Consider the following 20,079-nt stretch of genomic DNA (forward strand, 5'->3'; position numbering starts at 1 on the left):
AATGGATGACACTTGTTGCCTGATATGTTATCTGAGACAGTTCTCCAGGGTCTTGTACTGAAATTGAAGTTCTCTCCAGTTTTTGACTTCTTACAGATCCACTTCCAAATGCACAATGAGCTTATAATCCAACTGGTAAGATATGATGAACCTATCTTTCTGCTTGGTTGGTTGTGTGATACAATCCTTAATGAGTAGATTCATCCCACTTATGCCTTCATAATTAAATCAGGTGAAAGAACTTCAGAAAGCAACAAGAACAATACAGACCCTGTGCTCTGAAGCCAAAGTTAGTCCTGCTTATTTAAGTTTACATTTTGGAGCTACATATTCTGCATCTTCACATTAACAGTGCCATTATTTTTATCTTTTCATTTTCTTTTTGAGAAGGGCTTGAAACAAACGGTTATTACCAGCAAAATTCCCAGTACAAAGAGATCTATGGAACGCTTCTTGTTCCGAGTCAAGGCTCTTCTCCACACTTCCCCGAGTGAATGCACTTTCTGGATGGGTATGTAATGGTTTCTTCCCGTTAAATTATTTGAATATTCGTAACTAAAATGGTCCTGGATAACACCTGGAGTTCTCATTGTGATCACATTCATCATTCAACTATTAGTACTTGGCCCGTTGATTAGCAGAACCCCCTGGTTATTCCAAATCAGTCTGAAATAACTGCAACTGCTCTTTTTTCTACCCTTATTGAGATGCATTGGTTTCCTTCACTCTGTTTTACTTTTATTTTCTTTATCCCGGGGTTTATGTCCGAAAAAGCTTGCATGGTTGGCATTTGAACTCCATTAGAAGCATCACATATCAATCATAAAGGATGTTTCATTACCAGAAGCTCTTGTCATCCAGAACTATCCTCACATGCATGCATCTTTTATTTTGGCAGGCAATCTGAAACACAAAGATTTGATGGGTCAGGTGGTGAGCTCCCAAGCATATATGGACCATCAAAATGACAATCTTGATGAGAATCCTGAAGAGCCTATTGCCGAGGATCAATCTACAGGTGATGCTAGTGAAGAGGATAGAGAATTGTAATGAAGAGTGCTTCATCTATCACAAGCTTCAAACACATTCATTGGAGGCAAAACAAAGTGAGTTTTGAGGGAACCGTCTGGCGTTTGTATAAGGGCTGACTTGCAAGACGTAAATTAAGCATCAATTTTGTTGATCAAAATTTCCCAATTCCAATGCTAAAATCTTTACCATTTCATCTATTGCTAGATGACTATCAAATACAAATTTTCCATTTATTTATTTATTTACTCTGGCCTTTCCATTGTTTCCTATGCATTGCTCCATATCTAGTTTCTCTCCCAAGTCACCCAATTTTTGAGTAGTTAGTTTTGAGGAGACTAGGAACCGGCAATATTTTCTTCACTTAAACACCTAAAAACAGCACCAAAGTGAAACACTTTTATAGATGCCAATCAATTGCTGTTAAACCCTAATGCTATATTTCTTGAAAGAAACAAACAGAATTGTAGTACAAACACCAATTGCAGTCATGATACCTCATATGGCAGGAAGGTAGAACAATTCTGACTTCCCAGATAGCAGCAAAGCAAAACGCACTTGTGTAATAATATTCCTGAAACAAACTACTGAAAACCTATTACAAATGCCAATGCCGCTGACAAAAGCAAGGTCACAATTATCAATTTTGGATGAAATGCTGCTGCATATCCTGACCACTGCCTAGCTCTCTCTGCATGACCAAGACATACTGCCTTAAAAGAGTAAATGCAATCTGTTTCGGCCGTAACCAGACCAAAAGTATAGTGTGCACACTGGTTCACATGAAAGAGAGTGTTGAAAATCAAAATCCTTTTTAAATGGAAGTAAAATGGGATCCTGAAGCACCTAAAACATAACATTGGTATTTTCAGTTCTGCTGTGGACAGCTCCATTACTAAGAAGAGGCAATCACATCCTGAAAACCTGCAAGCAAACCATACATGGTATGAACAATCTGCCTACTGCAAGCCCTCATCCAAGAGTAGGAAAAACCAACAAGGAAGAGAACAATTATCCTGAAGTTTCAATTGTGAGTTAATAAGCAGAGACAGTAAGCGTATGACATCTAATATGACCAGTTTTAGATTTTTTAGGTGTTTTCAGTATTGTGCCTTAACATGCAGCCATGCAATAGATACCCATCACTAAAGTGGAAAATTCAGTAAGCTTTTCCCCCATTGTCATTGTATTGCCAAAATTAGAATGGTAAAACAATTTTTTTTTTTTTTTTTTTTGTGATCAGGATTGATTTTCTTTAGTTTGCACCTACACTTTGTTCATATCTAGAAAACATGTAATGGGTACCACAGATTCCTCACCCTTTTGAAAATTGCTTCCTGATTTCATTTTTTTTTTTAATAGATAAAAAGGAAGTATATTAAACTAAAAGTGGAAGCACCAAAAACAGTGCCCTCCAAGTATACAGGGAGTATACAAACAAGCCCAAAGACACACCCCTAAGGGGAAAGGAAAGCAACACACCAACTTCCCTTACTTAGAGCCTAACCAGTCTAAAAAACTTACAAGAGAAGAAGGGCTCAAAACCAAAGAAACCCTGACCCAATACCAAAGATTACATACAAAAGAATATTTAAATCTTTGAAGCGAAAGCTCCCTATTCCCAAAAGCTAAAAAATTCATTTCCTTCCAGATTGACCAAAAAATACACAAGGGAGCCATTTGCCAAACCTTCTTACGAGCTTTCCCCACAAGCGCTCCATGCCATCCAAGAAGAGTTTCCTTCACTGTACACGAAAGAGTCCAAGTCATACCAAAAAGGGAGAAAATAAGATTCCACAAGACCTGCGTCTTGACACAATGAAGTAAAAATGTGATCCATCATTTCTACTTCCGATAGACAAAGAAAGCACCTGCTTGCCAAAGAGAACCCCCTCCTTTGAAGTTGCTCCAAAGTTAAGACTTTACCCCAGGAAGCCTCCCAAGCGAAGAAAGCTACCTTAGGAGGCACTCTCACTCTCCAAACACTATCTCAAGGGAACAAAGAAGTGCCTCTAAGCTCCAAAATAGAATAAAGAGACTTGACTGAGAAAGCGCCACACTTTGAAGTTGTCCAGAACACTCTATCTTCCTCCTTCTTTTGCACCCAGGAGGTTTGGATCCTCTACAAAAAATGCTCCACCACCTCAATCTCTCAATCATTAAACACCCTTGTGAAAAGAGGGGTCCAACCATCTCCATCACCAACAGGATTCCAAACATCCGAAACCCACGGATTCTTAGACAAAGAGATGGAAAATAAAGAGGGGAAGGACTCACAAAGTGGCACATCTCCACACCACTTGTTTGTCCAGAATCTCACTCTCTGCCCACTACCCACATGGTAGGCCAATTTTCCATTTAAAAGCAACCACTCCTTCCTAATTACTTTCCAAAGCCCAACACCGTATCTCCCACTTACTTCCCGAGTGCACCATCTCCCCTCCTCTTCACCATACTTGTGACTTATGAATCACCTCCAAAAAGCCTCTCTTTCATTTGCATACTGCAAATTCCACTTACATAAGAGAGCTTTATTCATCAGTGCTAAATTTCTCACACCTAACCCACCTTTCTTTTTATCCAAGCAAATCAAGTTCCACCTAACAAGGTGTGGCTTTTGGACGAGAGCTCCCCTACCCCACAGAAAATCCCTCTGGATCTTTTCTAATCTCAACCTCACTTTTCTTGGCAAGTAGAAGACAAACATGTATATAGGCATACTAGAAAAAATGCTTTGAATTAGAGTGAGTCTCCCTCCTTTTGAAATATACTGCCTCTTCCACATAGCAAGCCTTCTACGAAAACACTCTTCAACACCATCCCACACAGCCATTGATTTGAGGGGTGCCCCTAAAGGCAAACCCAGATAACAGGAAGGGAGCTCACCCACTTTACAACCCAACTCCAAGGTTAAATCCTCTATATCATGCACCCTACCCACCAGGATTAACTCACTCTTCTCTAAGTTGATCTTCAACCCTAAACACGCCTCAAACCACATGAGAAGCCAACTTAGATAAGTCATCTAGTCTAAAGACTCATCACAAAAAACCAGTGTATCATCCGCAAATAACAAATGCGAGATTTGTAACCCCTCACCACTCCTATCTCTCACCCTCCACCCAGATAAGAAGCCCCCACTAATAACCCTTCTCAATAAGCAACTAAAAACCTCTATGGCTATCACAAACAAATAAGAAGAGAGGGGATCTTCTTGTCTTAACCCCCTCGAGCTTTGGAAAAAACCGGAAGGAGAACCATTTATTAAAATAGAAAATCTCATAGTAGAGATACACCATTCTATCCACTTTATCCATCTCTCCCCAAAACCCATCTTTTTAAGAACTACCAACAAAAAACTCCAACTAACATGATCATAAGCCTTCTCTATATCCAACTTACATAACACACCCCCTACATTGTCTTTTAGCCTTGAGTCCATAACCTCATTTGCAATCAAAACTACATCCAAAATCTATCTACCCTCCACAAAGGCATTTTGGGACGCCGAGATCACTTTCCCCATCACCATTTTAATTCTATTAGCCAACAACTTATAGAGGTTGCCCACAAGGCTAATCGGCTTGAAGTCTTTCAGATCTTTTGCACCTCCCTTTTTTGGAACTAAAACCAGGAAAGTAGCATTCGGTGACTTTGCAAATCTGCCCCTCTCATGGAATTCTCTAAAAAAACCCATAATCTCAATCTTCACCACATCCCAACAAAACAATCAAAAAGCCATGGTAAAGCCATCCGGACCAGAGGCTTTGTCCTTGCCTAGATATGTAAGAGCTGCATACACCTCTCCTTCTGTAAAAGGGAATTCCAGCCCCTCATCCTCACTGCTTGCTAACCTCATGAAAGACAACCCCTCAATACAAGGACGTCACCCCCCTTCTTCAGAATACAGCTTTTGAAATGCCCCCACCACACTATTTTTTAAATCATTCTCCTCCGTATACCAACAACCATTCACTTTCAACTTGGACAACCAATTTCTTCTACTATGAGCATTCGCCATCCTGTGAAAGAATCTGGTGTTATTGTCCCCCTCCTTCAACCACAAATCCTTAGACTTCTGTCTCCAAGATATTTCTTCCCTCAACACCCAAGTCTTATAAGACTCCCTAACCTCCTTCCTTGCTTCACAATCTTCCAGATTCAGAGTTGAATATTTCTCCATTTCATCCCAATACCTCACCTGTCTGAGAGCTTCACCCTTTTTAGTGTCAATGGTACCAAACACTTCTTTATTCCAATTATTCAGAATATCTTTTAAGGCTCTCAGTTTTACGTCCAAAACAAAGCTGAAAGTCCCTGTGAAATTTAAGCTCCCCCACCACTTCTTCATCTAGTCCTTGAAACCCTTATCCTCCAGCCACATGTTCTCAAACCTGAAAGGGGAAGAACCTCTCTTCATGCCTCCACCTTCTAGGAGAATGGGAAAGTGATCAGAATCTGGTATGGGAAGGATCCCCTGCACAACCCCATTGAACATATTGTCCTAGTTATCTGTCACTAAAAACCGGTCAAGTCTAGACTGGGACTGATTATTCAGCCTGCTTCTCTAGGTAAAAGGACCCCCCTGTAAAGGAAAATCCCTTAGCTCCAAGTCCTCTACCACTGATTTCATTTTGAGACTGTTGTTTAAAGAACACCACCGGATGATTGTTGAAACTCCATTAAATCATTACAAATCTTATCAACATTTATGAGTTAGGGATTATGGCAACATTAGAGCCCCGTCCTCACATCTACCCCTTGTCTGCACCTGTTTCAATTATTGTTCTCAATTGTAGCTATGAGTGAAGCTGTGGTGGTCAACAAGCAGTCTCATGGTTGCTTAATTAAGCCAGAGCAAGAAGTGGTTTTGCAAGATGACTAAGGTGAGACCTTAAGGGGTTCTTAGCGGCTATTTAATGATTAAGAATCTAAGGCAATTGGGATGCAAGCCCTTTTTGGACATTCAGGTAATTATTCCAGGCTCCTTGAAAAAAAAGTTAAATCATCTTCATCTATGAGCCCTTTTGTTGAACCACGGTTGTAGTAAGCCTTGGCCTTAAGCTTCTGTCAACTTTCCATAAAGTTGAAAAACAAGGTCCAACAAAATTAAAACTACAAAAATTTTGCAAGCTTTCTTTAGCTTTTGTTTTTTATTCGTTTTTATTTTTTTACAAGTAACTCATTATTAGATCCAAACCAAAGTAAAACTACTAAAATTTTTGCATCAGTTGATCAGTTCCCCTTATTTCCTAGTAATAGAATTATGATTCAAGTCCTTCAGGATTTTTTTTTCTTATAAGTAACTTATTATTATTATTTTGGGTATATAGCAACCTCCCTATCCTAGCCCATCGCTTGCTATCTCAACCATGCCTCAGGGCAGTCCTTCAACAATTTATTCTTTCAAAACAATATGAATAAGATTCATTGCTGTAGTTAACTGTAAATACAAAGTCTTTATAGCATATATAAAAGCAATATATGACCTTTGCTTACTTCTATGACTGAAAGAAGGAATCAATGGTTAAACATTGCATGCAGATAAAATGACACCAAGCTGTTTTTTTAAAGTTTTTAGTATGAAAAAGTCACAATACTCCAATTCCATATTTCTTGAATAGAAGCTACTCTAATCACAAACCACTTGGAATCCAGCACATAAAAAGAAAACAGTAAACATACCTGTATCAAATATATCAACTAGTATATCTCATCATCAGGGATATCTGGTGTCAAGAATTTCCTTGGATCCTTACTGATTTCCTCATAATTCAGTCTTGACTTCACCTTTTCTGGCACAGGCACAAGTGGAATAATGCTATCTCTATCTATAACAGCATCAATTATTCCATATTCAACTGCTTCAATTGGAGACATGTAACGATCCCTATCAATATCTTTCTCGACTTGTTCAAATGAGCGACCACTAAAACCTGCGATAATTTTTGTGACATTACTTTTATTATGCATAATTTCCTGGGCTTGAATTTCCACATCTATTGCTTGGCCACTAGCACCTCCAAGAGGTTGATGAATCATTATCCGTGTGTTGGGCATTGCAAAACGCTTGCCTTTGGTACCACCACCCAGGATTATGGAAGCTGTTGATGCAGAAATGCCAAGTGCAACTGTGGAAACATCTGCCCTAACCAGCTGTACAATGTCATAAATAGCCATTGTAGCACTAGTACAAACAATAACAACAAAAGCAAATTAGTGAAGAGAAGGAGACAAGCACAACCCAACCAAGAAAACAATTTTTACAAGAAACAATATGACATTTGACTTGAATGAAAGATGATACAAGGAATACACCAAAAAGAAATTGAAAATTCTCTGAAATACATGCAAATGACAGATTTCTCAAAGAACCATCAAAATTTATTCAACTTTTCCTTAATGACACTGATCCCACATCAAAAGATATGCCTTTGATCTTGAAGAACAAGCTACAATTCCATCAGTCATAATACTATCTTAAAGTCAAGGCCCAAAGAGAAGCAATATACTGGACCCTATCCCAATGATCCTACAAGAGGATATTCTACAATAAAAAGATGGTGAAAGAGACACATGATCAAAACATCTTTCCAGATGGAAAATCTGCATATTAAGAACCATTCAAAATTTGTTTAGAGAAGGCCTCCTACAGAAGGACATTACATCAATTGACTATGCTGATCTTTTGTTTAGCAAGTGTATTTTTTGCTGATGTTCTTAACATTCTTTATCTGTACTTAATAAAGGCTTATCTGTCCTATGTTGTTTGTGGGTCAATGAATTTTATCAAAGGCGTTAGGTAACAAGGGAGGAGCTGAGGGGAAATCATAAACTATTCTTTGTCTAAAGGTAATCTTGAAAGGTCAAATATTATATGTCCAAAGGTCAAAGATAAAGCATTTAAAAAAATGATCAGTTATAATGTGAATTTGGAAAATATTTTTACAAGCCCCAACAGTCAACTATTCTTTGTCTACCCCTAATCTCCAAATAAAAATAGAGAAGGATAAATCATCAACTGGATTCGACATAGAAAGACAAAAATGAAAATAAAAGAGGGAAAGGAAATAACCTTACATCTAAAGCAAATGAGCAAGCAAAATGCCACAAATGTAGGTTTTTCTTAAGCAACGATGTGTCACTTAGATAACTCAAGTTACTAGAAGTTGCTAAGCCATCCTTGCCTCAAACAGTTGCCAGTAATGCTGAGCAAAGATAGACAATATAAAAGTTTAAGATGTAAAGAGAAAAAAAACAAAGGGATACCTAGTAATGTTGGAAGAATGGATGCTTTTATTGCACAAGAAAACTCTCTATGAGGCTTGAATACTTAAGCCCTCAAAGAATGTTTTAGAGACCTAAGGCTTTTGAAGACTCCCTAGAACCTTCCCTGATCCAAAGGTTTGCTGCACTTCACAGCATAAGGGTTATTTACACTATCATAATCTAGATTTTCCTACATTTCTGAAAGCTTCCAAAATGTTCCGACCGTATGAAGGAAGCTCCAACTTGAAGGGTCATTGTGGATGAGTTTTCACAATGGTAAGCAGCTTATCTTCGAGTAAAAGAATCTTCTGCCAGCTATTAATACTCAAGGGAGGGCTCATGTGTGTAGGATGTGATAAAAAGTTGCTAAAAAATGAAGCTTCCAAGAAAAAAGTTACTAAGTATCCAGCAAAGAAATCATTTCTGATTGTCTTTTTAGCATAAACATAGCATGTTTTCTTAAAAAACAAAGAATAATACATATGCTACATGGCATGCTCCCCAGAGTCTTGTGTACGGATTTATTAATCTATATTTTGACATACCCTTGACAAGACCAAGAGTAAATCATAATTTCTCTCTCTCTGCAACCACAGCCACCATCAATACAAACAGATGGAAAAAAACCCATTCATAGCCAACCTTATCAACAAGGTCAATAGAAAAATTCACACCCATTCACTAGCACAATTTTTTGATTTCTACTTCAATTTTACACCATCTATGAGGTGCTCTACCTGAAGTATCCATTATATACTTCGTATGAAACTAGACCAATCAGATAGACCTGCACAATATGGGTAAAAGGGGAAAAAACGAATGGAAATATATTTCTTTAATTCAACTCATCCAGATAGCAGTGTTATAGCCCAACCTGAGTTTCTTAGCTTCTCAAAAAGTATGGGGCACACAATAAATTTTTTTAATCCTAATTCAATTGGACTCAGTCTCTATTTGTTTCGGATGGGAAGAGTTTCTTCGGAGAATTTTTTCCAGAAAGATTGCTCCATCTAATTTCACAAATCGTCTTCCTCTACCTTCAAAAAGAGGAAAATTAACTAGTCCGAAATGCTGTTGGTGTACCTGAGGGAGCCACCAGGGGAGTTGATGAAGAGCCTGATGTCCTTGGTGGGGTCCTGAGCGTCCAACAACAGCAACTGACTGATTATGGCATCGGCCACAAAGTCGTCCACGTTGTTCCCAAGGAAGACGATCCTCTCCTTCAGAAGCAGGCCCATAGCGTCCGCCTCCGCCCCTCTGGCGCCCATGCCCGGCGTCTGAGAGCCATGGGCTAGTGGAAGGGCTAAAACTGAATCTAGGGTTTTGGTATTGAGGGCCTTGAGAGATGGAGAGGAGGAGAGTGAGGCGGAGATAAGGGGGCGCAGGGAGAAGGAAGAGGGCTTGGGGAAAGAGGTGGTGCGGAGATTGGGAAACCCTAGGGAGGGAAGTGGAGAAGAAACTGAGAGCAGGCCCATTGAAAAAAAATCAGTGAGAGTGAGGTTTCTCTTGAGTAGCTCTCCAGTGGCTGGGACTTGGGATTCAAAAATGAAATCCAATCCCTCCTTTTTATCCACTTTCACCGGTTCAGTCTGGTGTCTTAAGCTTAATGTGGATGTATGTAGGTCCTCTCTAGTTCTAAGTAGTTAATCACAATGATCTATGGGTATCGAGTTTGTGCCAAAATTAACAAAGGGTTTAGATATATGGTAAGATGACTTTTTATCCCTATGAATTGGGTTACTGTTACCGGAGACTTGTGACAATAAATATTCTTAATAGAGGTACCATAATATCTCATGGTATTAAAATAGTGTGTTCTCTTAAGTGATTTAAAGGATATGTGATCTAAAATACTATGATCATAATAATCCCTTCAATGAAATTTTAATATGTCCCTTGGAATTAGAGTATGTCAATTGATCATATAAAAGGGATTTATAACTCAAAAATTGGAGAGATAATTTTGATAAGTGTTAACACTACCTTATTAGATTATAATTACTAGTTCATAAAAAGTTTGCATGTAGTGAATAGTAGGGCATGGTCCCGAGTTATGCTCATTGTAATTTTATAGGATGTTAGAATGTAATTGATTATCTTTAGTGGAGTGTTAATCAACTTTAGAATTAGATTACGAGGGAATCAATATTTTCCCACTGGTTTTATTGTTCCCTGTTTAGACTTTTTTTCCATGGAGGCACATTTATTTTGAGGGATTTGGGTTTTTGGTTCATCAGTGTGTATAAAGGCATTTTGGTAAAAAAATGTAAGGTTGCTCTAGATCTAATGAATTGTTTTTTTTTTATATGAGTTAATTAATTAATTAGAGCCTGTTAGGGCTAATTAATTAATTAGGATTTAATTAGTCTAAATTAGGTAACCCAAACCTAATTTAGGCTCGAGTCACTTAAGCCCATAGGAAAGCCCTACAAATACCCATGTGAAGGGTTAGAGTTTTAGTTTTGCCCGTCATCTTCTAGTTAACCTTTAGAGAGAAATCCTAACTAAGAATGAAAATATTGGTAATCATAGCTATATCGGTACCTTGATTTTACGGATATATCGAAATTATATTGGTGGAAAAAAATATCGGTAGACCTAATATTGATCAAAATTCACGGCAATGTAAGAAAAATCTCATACAAATATGATTAAAAATACAATAAACATTTTTAAATTATTTAATGAAGAATTTGATATATATATATGGTTTATTATATTTAATAATAATATTGTATGTATGGATAAAAAATAAGTATTTTATAAGTGTACGCTTATTATTAGATTATATTAAATATTATTTCATAATAATATTGTGATATTTAATTATAATATGTCTAATTTTAAAATATATTTAATATTAAAATTATGATCCATTTAATTTAATTATATTAAATAATATAAAATAAATTATAATATATGTTAAAAATTTTGATATTTAATTAATTTATTAATGATATTAAAAAAACTGAAAAAATTATGATGATAATTTTTATATTTTTTATAATCAATTAAATGAAAAATTTTCATTTAATTATAAATTAATTATAATTAATTTTTTCTCTAGAATATTCTTTTAATATTTTGTTTATATCTCAAAAAATGCGTTTTTGTTTTTTTTAGAAATATTGCCCAAAAATCGATGATAAATTATTGAAATATTGAAGATTTTTCGTCGTGACAACTGATTAATTGGGAAAATTGGCAATTTATTGCCTCCAACCAATATATCAACAATATATTGATGATTTTTTGACAATATTTACCGAATTTTCTCATCTCCGATATATCGTGACATTTTTATCCCTGACCCTAACTACCCTCTAAAAAGAAAAACCCACACGTGTTAACATGAACACAACCTGATTAATAAACGAGTTAAGTTAAATCATATATGAATTAATCTGAATAAATTGTTAATACAATTCTAACCCATTGAACTTGTTAAGACAATTTTAATTTATTTAATTTGTTAATACAATCATAACTTGTTTAATCTATTTAAAAATTTAAATTTATGATATCATGTTAAAATATTTTTAACTTCTTTAAGTTTTAAAATTTTAAATCTTAATTAATTTAATTATTTAATTTAATATTAATTATAATATGTTTATAGTTTAGAAAGTAAATTAAATTTTAGTTTTACCCTTGTTTATATTTTAATTATAAAACATTTTTAATCTTTATAATAAAATATATAAAATTTTAATTATTTATTTAATTCTTTTAGTCAAATGACATTTATAATTATTTTAATATATAAAATGAATAAATTCATATGGGTTAAGGGAAGTCATAGACAAGTTGGGTTATAAATATGCCATTTAGATGTGATTAAGTAAACAAGTTAGGAAATGACAAACAATTTTAATATGATTAAGTTAGCCCTAATTTTAAAACACATTTATAAGGTTAAGAGGAGTTTATACTAATATAACCTCTCACTCCCTATGCAAACAATAAACCCTCACGTCGAGATTGAAGACGTTGGGATTGAAGATCGACTTTAATATCATTTATATAACCACCCACATGTTTTAGATTTAAATGGATTCAAAGGGCTTTATGACTGTAAAATACATCTATGAAGTTAAAAAGAATTCATATTTATATAGCAAATTTTTTTTTTTCCTATTCGATGTGGGACATCACATAAGTAAACCGGTTAAACAGATCAATAGAGTTGAGTAGTCAAATTTGAATATGATTCATTTATTAAACGGGTTATATAGGATTATTTAAATTGACATGATTATAACATAAACATGATTATATTTAACCTAAACCCGTGAAAATTGAATATCGTCAAAATTGCCATCCCTAGGCATGCCATGTAGGTCAACACCTCCCTTTCAAAGGGTAATTTAAAACATTCAAAAAGCGTTAAGAAAAGACATTACCCATACTTGTGAGACCTAATAACGTTTTTTCATGGACTTGGGCCTGGTTCATTGCTCATAACGGCTCTTCGTAATACAATTTGAATGATCGGACACCCATGGTACGGCCTTGACGATACATCTTGGTAATCTTTGGTCACACATCTTGGGAGCCTGTGGTGCTTTGGGCCGCATGCCTTGTGGTACCAAAAGATATTTTATTTCTAATTTTAATTTTTTTTTAATAGAAAATATAGTTTTGAACTTTGAAGAAGCTGCCTGTGGCTTTCCGAAGGCAAATCCAAACAGCCTTTACTATACTGTTTACACTGTCACATAATTGGGTGGGCCCCATTGTTTGCCAGCGTGGCAAGAGTAAATACAAATAAAGATCACCAAAACAAAAAGGAAAAAAAGAGAACCCCCGAACCCCCAAACGCATCTCACACCTCTTCGATCACCCTTGATATCACACTCCGTTCGTGTTTCCGGCCAACACCTCCACCGGCGGCGAACCCTTCGTCGACACTCCCTGCCGCATTCGCACAGTCCGCAAGTTATCAGGTTTGTCTCTCCGGATGATGCCGTTTTAATCTGAAACCTATCCTTCGATTCATTTTTGCTTTCATCTGTTTTCTGAATTCAGTTTGCTTTGATTCTTTCTTGTTTTCCTTTTGTCTGGTTCATGGATTTAGATCTGCAAATTGTTCTCGTAAATCGACTGGTGATTTTAGTTTAATGGACAATTGAACTTATAATTTTACTCTATTGAGTTTTTTACGAAGGAAAATTAGGATCAGTCCACTTCTGGGATCTAGATTTAGCGTTCTGTGATTTTTTGTTATCATTTTATTTATGGAGTGATGCTATACAAAATAGAGAATTTTCAGCACATGATTTTGTACTATCCATTGCTAAGGGAACATGCCTTACCATCCAAAGAGAGAGATTTAAGTTAATTGAAATGAAGAAGGGGTGATGGAGCTACTGCATGCCTTGTAATTTTTTTCAAAGTCAGGCCCTTTATGTACTGTGTCTTTTGGGAAACGAATTATGTGAAGGACCGTCTTGAATCAATGGATGATGGGGCAGTTTCATTTCTAAAAGTGAGGGAAATGCGATCCGCTTTCTACAAACCTTGTCAAATTGTTTTGTTTGTGTAGTATCATATTTTTTCCCCCTCCTCAGAGTAAAGGGGATTTCATGGTCGTGATCTAATTCACTTTGCTGGATAGTTGGCAAAAATCTTTTATTTGTGAAGCATCTAAATATTTTTCTTTTTCTATCTCTAGGTTAAAAAGATGAAATTGCCTCTACACTGCTATTTGGTTGCTGAGAAAAGTGAGGAAAAGCAAAGAAACTTTTGGACTTTTATATTTTTTGCCATGCAGGTTTAAACAAAAGTAAAGCATGTTTTCTTAATTGGTAAACCAGATACTTGTATTAGGCTTGGTCGAGAACAGGTTCTTGAATTCTTGGTTCCAGGTATTGAAGAACCTAAAACTAAAATTTTTCTGCTAAATTTTTGGGAAAACCAAATTGAGCTTTGAGATTTTCTGTTTAGTAGAACGTGATGGTCTAACCATGGACAAAGTAAAGTTGGAGAACCAATGATCAAGTACAAGTGAAATTGATGAAGAACTGTCTTTTTGGGTTTTTCAATGCTTTCAGGATTGAGAAACTGAACGGAACTTTAGTGATTTGGGATTGTAGAATGGTAAACGGCATTGATGGTTCAGTTACTGGGCTTTGCAATCATGGACAAATTAAAGTTGAAGAACCAAAAGTGTAATTAATGAGCCTCTTCTTTTTAAAATAAATTTTGCAATCAGGATTTGTTTTCCTTCTAAATTCTAGAGGAGTTCTTATGGGGAAGATAGCACATGGTGTTTAAAAGCATGGATGCCCTTGGTGATGGGCCTGGTTAGTTACTTGGTCTTATGGTGCTTTGGTTGGAATAATTCACCAGCCATTTAGTCATCTTGATGATAGGTAAAAATGTGTTTTAGTTTTTGTTTCTTTGTCCTTGTTGCTACACTCATTGTAGGAGAAGTTTCATACCTTGTTTAATTTCTAATATGCTTGTGTTTCCCTCCTAGTGCAAACCTATTTTAGAGTGAATAAGAAAGTTCATCAGATCTATGAATATGAAAGGATACTCTACTTTCTAATACTATCTTGCTATCTTTTTGATGCTTTGAATATGATAGCATAATGAATTTTTCAAAAGAAACAAGAGAGTTGGTGTAAAATTAGAAAATTTTGAGGAAAACAAGTGAAGGTCATTGTAACTTGTAAGAAGAAAAATTGAATAAAGTAATTGTTGTTTGGGGAGTGTTGCAAGGTAATGTTTGTTTGGGTGGGGTTATAATTGGTGAAGGGAAGGGAACGAGGCGTGAAGATCGTATATTTTTGGTGGTTTTCCTTTTCTTTCCATTTTTATATAATTCAAAGGAAAAAAAAAAAGATGTGTAAAAACAATTAATGAATTTCCTGATAGAGCTTTTAAGGTACTATCGTGAACATTTGAACTGCTAAACCACACCCACTTGTTCCTTTCGCATGCATCTTCAGATCATCCCCTCTTAAGACATTAGTTTCTCAAGTTAGGCAGTAGCTCCATAAAAATGGTGCCAAGAAATTTCTCTTTGTTACCTAGAAAGGTGCCTGAAAATCCATGCTGTCATCCACCTTAAAAAAATCTATATAGAATACAAGGTTTACCCCTACTAGGACTTATAGAATGGCTGGGCACCTAGGCGTTTAGAATGTTCCTTCTACAATGCTATAAGGCATAGGTGCCTTTTTGGTAGGTAATATAGATTACAAGTACTTTTTGTTCATAAAGCACTTTAGAGCATGCTCTCATTTTAATTTTACAAGTCCAGTGTGTTAATAACACCTGCAAGTTTGCGATGTGACTTCATGGAATTTTGAGGATTTTTTTTTCTTTTTTCCTTTTTTTTTTAACCTAGAGTTGCCATATCAGGTTTTTCATGAGTTCAAGTTGACATGTTTGGCTGTTTACGAGCTGGCATTTCAGTGAAATTGCGTGGAAGTGGCTATTTTGGAAATTTATATTGCTAAATTCAGTTTTCTTTTGGCTTTACTATATTGACTAGTTTAGAGTGATTTCTATTTGCTGATTGTTCATCTAGCATGGTCTTGTACCTTTCTAAGTTAACTTCATCTCCTAGTCAGCTCCTATATTTTCTGTGGTGTGCTTCTTTCAACCCTTTTACTCACATTATATTGGAAAACTATGATTATTTATTGGGGTAGAAAATGAAATATGAGATTTAATGCATTTAGTAATGTAATACTCATTCTTGTGTGGTGATGGAATAAAGTAATTATGTTGACCATCATACTGAGGTTATAAAAATAAGGTAATATTAATTGAATTTTGACATCAATTTTAAAAATGTTATAGAGATCCATGACAAACATTGAATTTTGGATGAAAATTCTTTGTGGATAATTATAACAGATATTTAACACCATGGGTGTACTGTGGATTCATTTGTAGGGGTTTACATTAGTAATGTCACACCCTCGAAAATCACCTTAAATTTTTCTTACGAGTGTGCGGTGCTAAGGACCCGTCCTTAGCCAACCTTCCCTTCCCAACGTTTAGAAGAACAGAGTAGAATACAGAAATCAAAGCAACAGGAACACACGAGGTTACAGGAAAATCCTTTCCCAACTTGTATTAATCACTTTTACAAGACAAAATTGCTTCTTGAACCAGAGTACAATGCTCTCACCCAAGGCATACGAGAAGGAACCCTTTCCCCAATTCTCACCCCCTGTTTCAAGGCTGCAGGAGCCCTTTTAAAAGACTCACCTTACAGTTTTTCCCTTGGTGGTTATGCAACCGTCCATAACCGCCCTGAACCGCTTGCACAACCACCCACTACCCAGATGGTGGTCTGTTGAGAAACCACCCACTTGTGGGATCCTCCCTAAAAAGGTGCCGCGTGACTCCCTCTTCCTTGGACACGTAGACGGCCCCTTGCGACACGTGGCATCGCTCATTCCACCCGGACGGGAATCATAGCTCATTCCACCGGACGGGAATCCCTCATTCCACCCGGACGGGAATCCCTCATGCACCCGGACGGGAATCCCTCATTCCACCCGAACGGGAATCCCTCATGCACCCGGACGGGAATCCTTCATTCCCCCTTTCCGGATATCTCACATCCGGCGCCTGTCCGGCCGACGTTCCAACTTCTCCGGATAGGCATGTCCGGATCCTTCGGTAACGTCTATCCGGAGTGCGCGCTTGACTTGTCCGCGATCCCCACACTTAGCTCCTGGGGTTTGAACCACCAAACCTCTCGGCTTTCCTTGCTTTCCGCCTAGGCTCTCATGGGTGCAAGGCCTACCCATGAGGCCTATTTCTCCGGGTCTGAATCAAGTGGCTAAGGGGCTGACAAGTAACTGATAGATTTTGGAAGATTTCCTGTTTTGATATCTGAGAAGTTTGTAGAACTTCAGTAGTCCTGGTGAATTTTGACCTTGGTGTGGAGGGATTTTGATTATTTTTTTTTACTTATTTTGTTTTATTGGGATAAGCCCTTTGAATGTTTCTGCAGAAGCTAATTATTTCAGCGTTGTTGTTATTATGGATTGTGAATTTATTTCCTTATCATGCCATGTGTTAGTAAATATTTGACATATTTTAAATAAGTTTTCCTGCCTCTGAAAATTAATCTGATCCTTAGCTTTCTTTTCAGCTTTTAGAATTTTGACAAGATGTCTGGCCAAAGCCAGCGATTGACTGTCGTTCCAACTGTTACAATGCTTGGAGTCATGAAAGCACGCCTTGTTGGTGCTACAAGGGGTCATGCTCTCCTCAAGAAAAAGAGTGATGCTCTGACAGTGCAATTTCGTCAAATCCTCAAGAAGATTGTATCCACAAAGGAATCAATGGGAGAGGTCATGAAAGCCTCCTCCTTTGCTCTAACTGAAGCCAAATATGTTGCTGGTGAGAACATCAAGCATGTTGTTCTTGAGAATGTCCAAAATGCATCTCTTAAAGTTCGATCCCGGCAAGAGAATGTGGCTGGTGTGAAGCTTCCCAAGTTTGAGTATTTTAATGAAGGGGAGACTAAGAATGACCTCACTGGATTGGCTAGAGGTGGCCAACAGGTCCAGCTCTGCCGAGCTGCTTATGTCAAAGCAATTGAGGTTCTTGTTGAGCTTGCTTCCCTCCAGACATCATTCTTGACTCTTGATGATGCAATCAAGACCACGAATCGTAGGGTTAATGCCCTAGAGAATGTTGTGAAGCCAAGGTTGGAGAATACCATAATCTACATTAAAGGGGAGCTGGATGAGCTGGAAAGGGAGGACTTTTTCAGGTTGAAGAAGATACAAGGATATAAGAAGAGGGAAATGGAGAGACAGATGGCTTCAGCGAAGGAGTTTTCAGAGGATCAGTTTGCAGGGAAAGTTTCTTTGCAGAAAGGAATTTCATTAAATGCAGCACACAACTTATTGTCTGCAGCTATGGAGAAGGATGAAGATATAATTTTCTGAGGTGGAGGTTAGGTTTATATGCTTTCTCTTAGGTTGTGTGCCCTTTGGGTATGTTGCTTGTACTAATGGTGGTAACATACGGTTATTGTTTAGATGAGCACTTTTATGTTCTGAATAAAAAGTTCATGTATGTTTTTTGTGTCAACTCTGTAATCAAACTCTCATGATTCTGAGGCTTTAAGATTATTATTATCTTTTTCTGGAGAGTGTTTGGTTAATTCAGTGCATACCCAATTTATTGTATCAATTCTTGTTTCCATGGCGGTGATCTTCCTTTTATAGCTGTGTTTTCTTATCTTTTGGAATGGCGTAGGCTTCCATGGGAGTGATCTTCTGTGTTCTTTGCCCCTGTCTAGTTCATCCGGAGGTGTTCAATACATTCCAAAATCTCCTTTATTTATTATAGTGGATATGGTTTTAAGATAAGTTACAAGTTTTTGGATACTCTTATTATTCCTGGGTTTTTGCTTTGCTTAGGGATGGTAATGGAGATTGTTTTTTCGGGTAGGGTATTTATCCTCCCTTGTCCCTAATAGGCCATGTTTGAGGAAATGGTAAACAGATTAGGGACGGGTTTGGGGATTTTTCTTTTTATTTAAACCTAGGTCGAGTATGATTGAGTTTGGGTATTGCCTTATCCTATTTTCCTTTGCCTTGATTAGATTTATGATTAATAAAAATTATTTTAATTAATTGACTAACTTTTTTTTTTAACACATAAATGGCAGAATTATTTTTCATTAAAACAAAATATAAAAATTTATAATATTTATTTATTTATAAATTATATTTATTTTTAATATAATCAATTTAAAAAACGAAAATTAAAACACTAAACTGCATAAGATTGGTATGGGAAGATCTCGGACTCGCCTTGCCTCGTTTATTATTATTATTATTTTTCCTTGGGGATAAGACTGTGTTGTAAGTAATTAAGACGGTTGGGATGGGGCTGCTTTGTCTGAATGTGTCCCGTTGCCATCCCAATGTTTGCTTGAGCGCAATGGCTACAGACATTCCGGGCTGGGCCAGGCCAGGGTTAAATAAACCAATTCTAGTGTCCCAAGTGTAGGTTGCCTGAGCTCACAGCCAAACGCAGCCCATAATAATAAAGCTCTAAAACTTTAAACCTGCAAATTTAAAAGTTTTTGAACCGGAAAATGTTAAAATAATTGTTATTTAGTTTGATTTGAAATTATGCAAATAGAACCATTTTATATACCTGTAATTTTGTCTCTCTCTACCTGTAATTCTCTCTCTCTCTCTCTCTCTCTAAACATTGGTTTGGGAGGATGGTATTATTGTAGTAGATCAAACATTATTATATTTCTTTCTTTTTTTCTATATATATATTTTTCCTTTTCACGTGTTAACCTTACTCTCATTTAATACTTTTCAATAAATATTTTTAATTAGTGCCTTTTTGATATATATATATATATATATATATATATATAACTAAATGAATATAAATAAAAAAATAATGATTGAAAATAGATAAATTAAATTAATTCAAGAAAAACTATGAATCTAGATGAAAAAGAATAAATTTAAAAGTATTTTTTTTCAAGGGTTCTTTCAATGGAAAAATAGTTGAAATAAGAAAGAAAAATGATGAAGTTTATTTGTCCAATAAAAAAAACGGAAAAAATATAAGTACAAAGAAGCAAAGTGATTTCAAACTTTGTGATTTTTTTAATTGTTGGATCACTTTTTGAATTTCAAAATGAAAATGAGTGATGCCTATGTATCAATTGTTGCTTTACTTGGAATTTGTTTACTTTAAAGGGAGAAAGGAAAGAAAAGAGAGATCATGTTATACTTTATTTTTAATGTGTTTTTTCAATGACAT

The 20,079-nt window shown here is 36.2% G+C and overlaps 3 protein-coding genes across 6 annotated transcripts in view; 2 read left to right on the top strand and 1 right to left on the bottom strand.

Annotated features, from left to right (window-relative positions):
- Positions 1–1,273, top strand: part of LOC100248975 (uncharacterized) — a 32,276-nt gene extending 31,003 nt beyond the window's left edge. For both annotated transcript variants that reach the window (XM_010658783.3, XM_010658784.3), the window contains exons 28-31: positions 80–135; positions 233–289; positions 391–511; positions 899–1,273. In XM_010658783.3, the coding sequence (XP_010657085.1) occupies positions 80–135; positions 233–289; positions 391–511; positions 899–1,050 (386 nt within the window). In that variant the 3' untranslated portion in view covers positions 1,051–1,273. The remainder of the gene's footprint in view (positions 1–79; positions 136–232; positions 290–390; positions 512–898) is intronic.
- Positions 1,274–1,446: 173 nt separating this feature from the next.
- LOC100254000 (ATP-dependent Clp protease proteolytic subunit 4, chloroplastic) lies at positions 1,447–9,967 on the bottom strand. 3 transcript variants are annotated; one of them, XM_002282616.5, is made up of 3 exons: positions 9,382–9,967; positions 6,715–7,216; positions 1,447–1,953 (listed from the first exon to the last, which is right to left on the bottom strand). In XM_002282616.5, exons 1-2 carry the CDS (start codon positions 9,771–9,773, stop codon positions 6,733–6,735), a joined length of 876 nt encoding a protein of 291 aa, XP_002282652.1. In that variant the 5' UTR covers positions 9,774–9,967; the 3' UTR covers positions 1,447–1,953; positions 6,715–6,732. The 3 variants fall into 3 exon arrangements, with proteins under 3 accessions (XP_002282652.1, XP_010657084.1, XP_059597363.1); XM_010658782.3 differs by lacking the exon at positions 1,447–1,953 and adding an exon at positions 1,971–2,045 and having other exon boundaries at positions 9,382–9,961; XM_059741380.1 differs by lacking the exon at positions 1,447–1,953 and adding an exon at positions 2,356–2,774 and having other exon boundaries at positions 9,382–9,961.
- Positions 9,968–12,976: 3,009 nt separating this feature from the next.
- LOC100259129 (V-type proton ATPase subunit D) lies at positions 12,977–18,445 on the top strand. The gene is made up of 2 exons (XM_010658781.3): positions 12,977–13,244; positions 17,423–18,445. Exon 2 carries the CDS (start codon positions 17,442–17,444, stop codon positions 18,225–18,227), a length of 786 nt encoding a protein of 261 aa, XP_010657083.1. The 5' UTR covers positions 12,977–13,244; positions 17,423–17,441; the 3' UTR covers positions 18,228–18,445.
- Positions 18,446–20,079: the final 1,634 nt, after the last annotated feature.

Source organism: Vitis vinifera, chromosome 12 (assembly GCF_030704535.1).
Source record: "Vitis vinifera cultivar Pinot Noir 40024 chromosome 12, ASM3070453v1".
NCBI lineage: Eukaryota > Viridiplantae > Streptophyta > Magnoliopsida > Vitales > Vitaceae > Vitis > Vitis vinifera.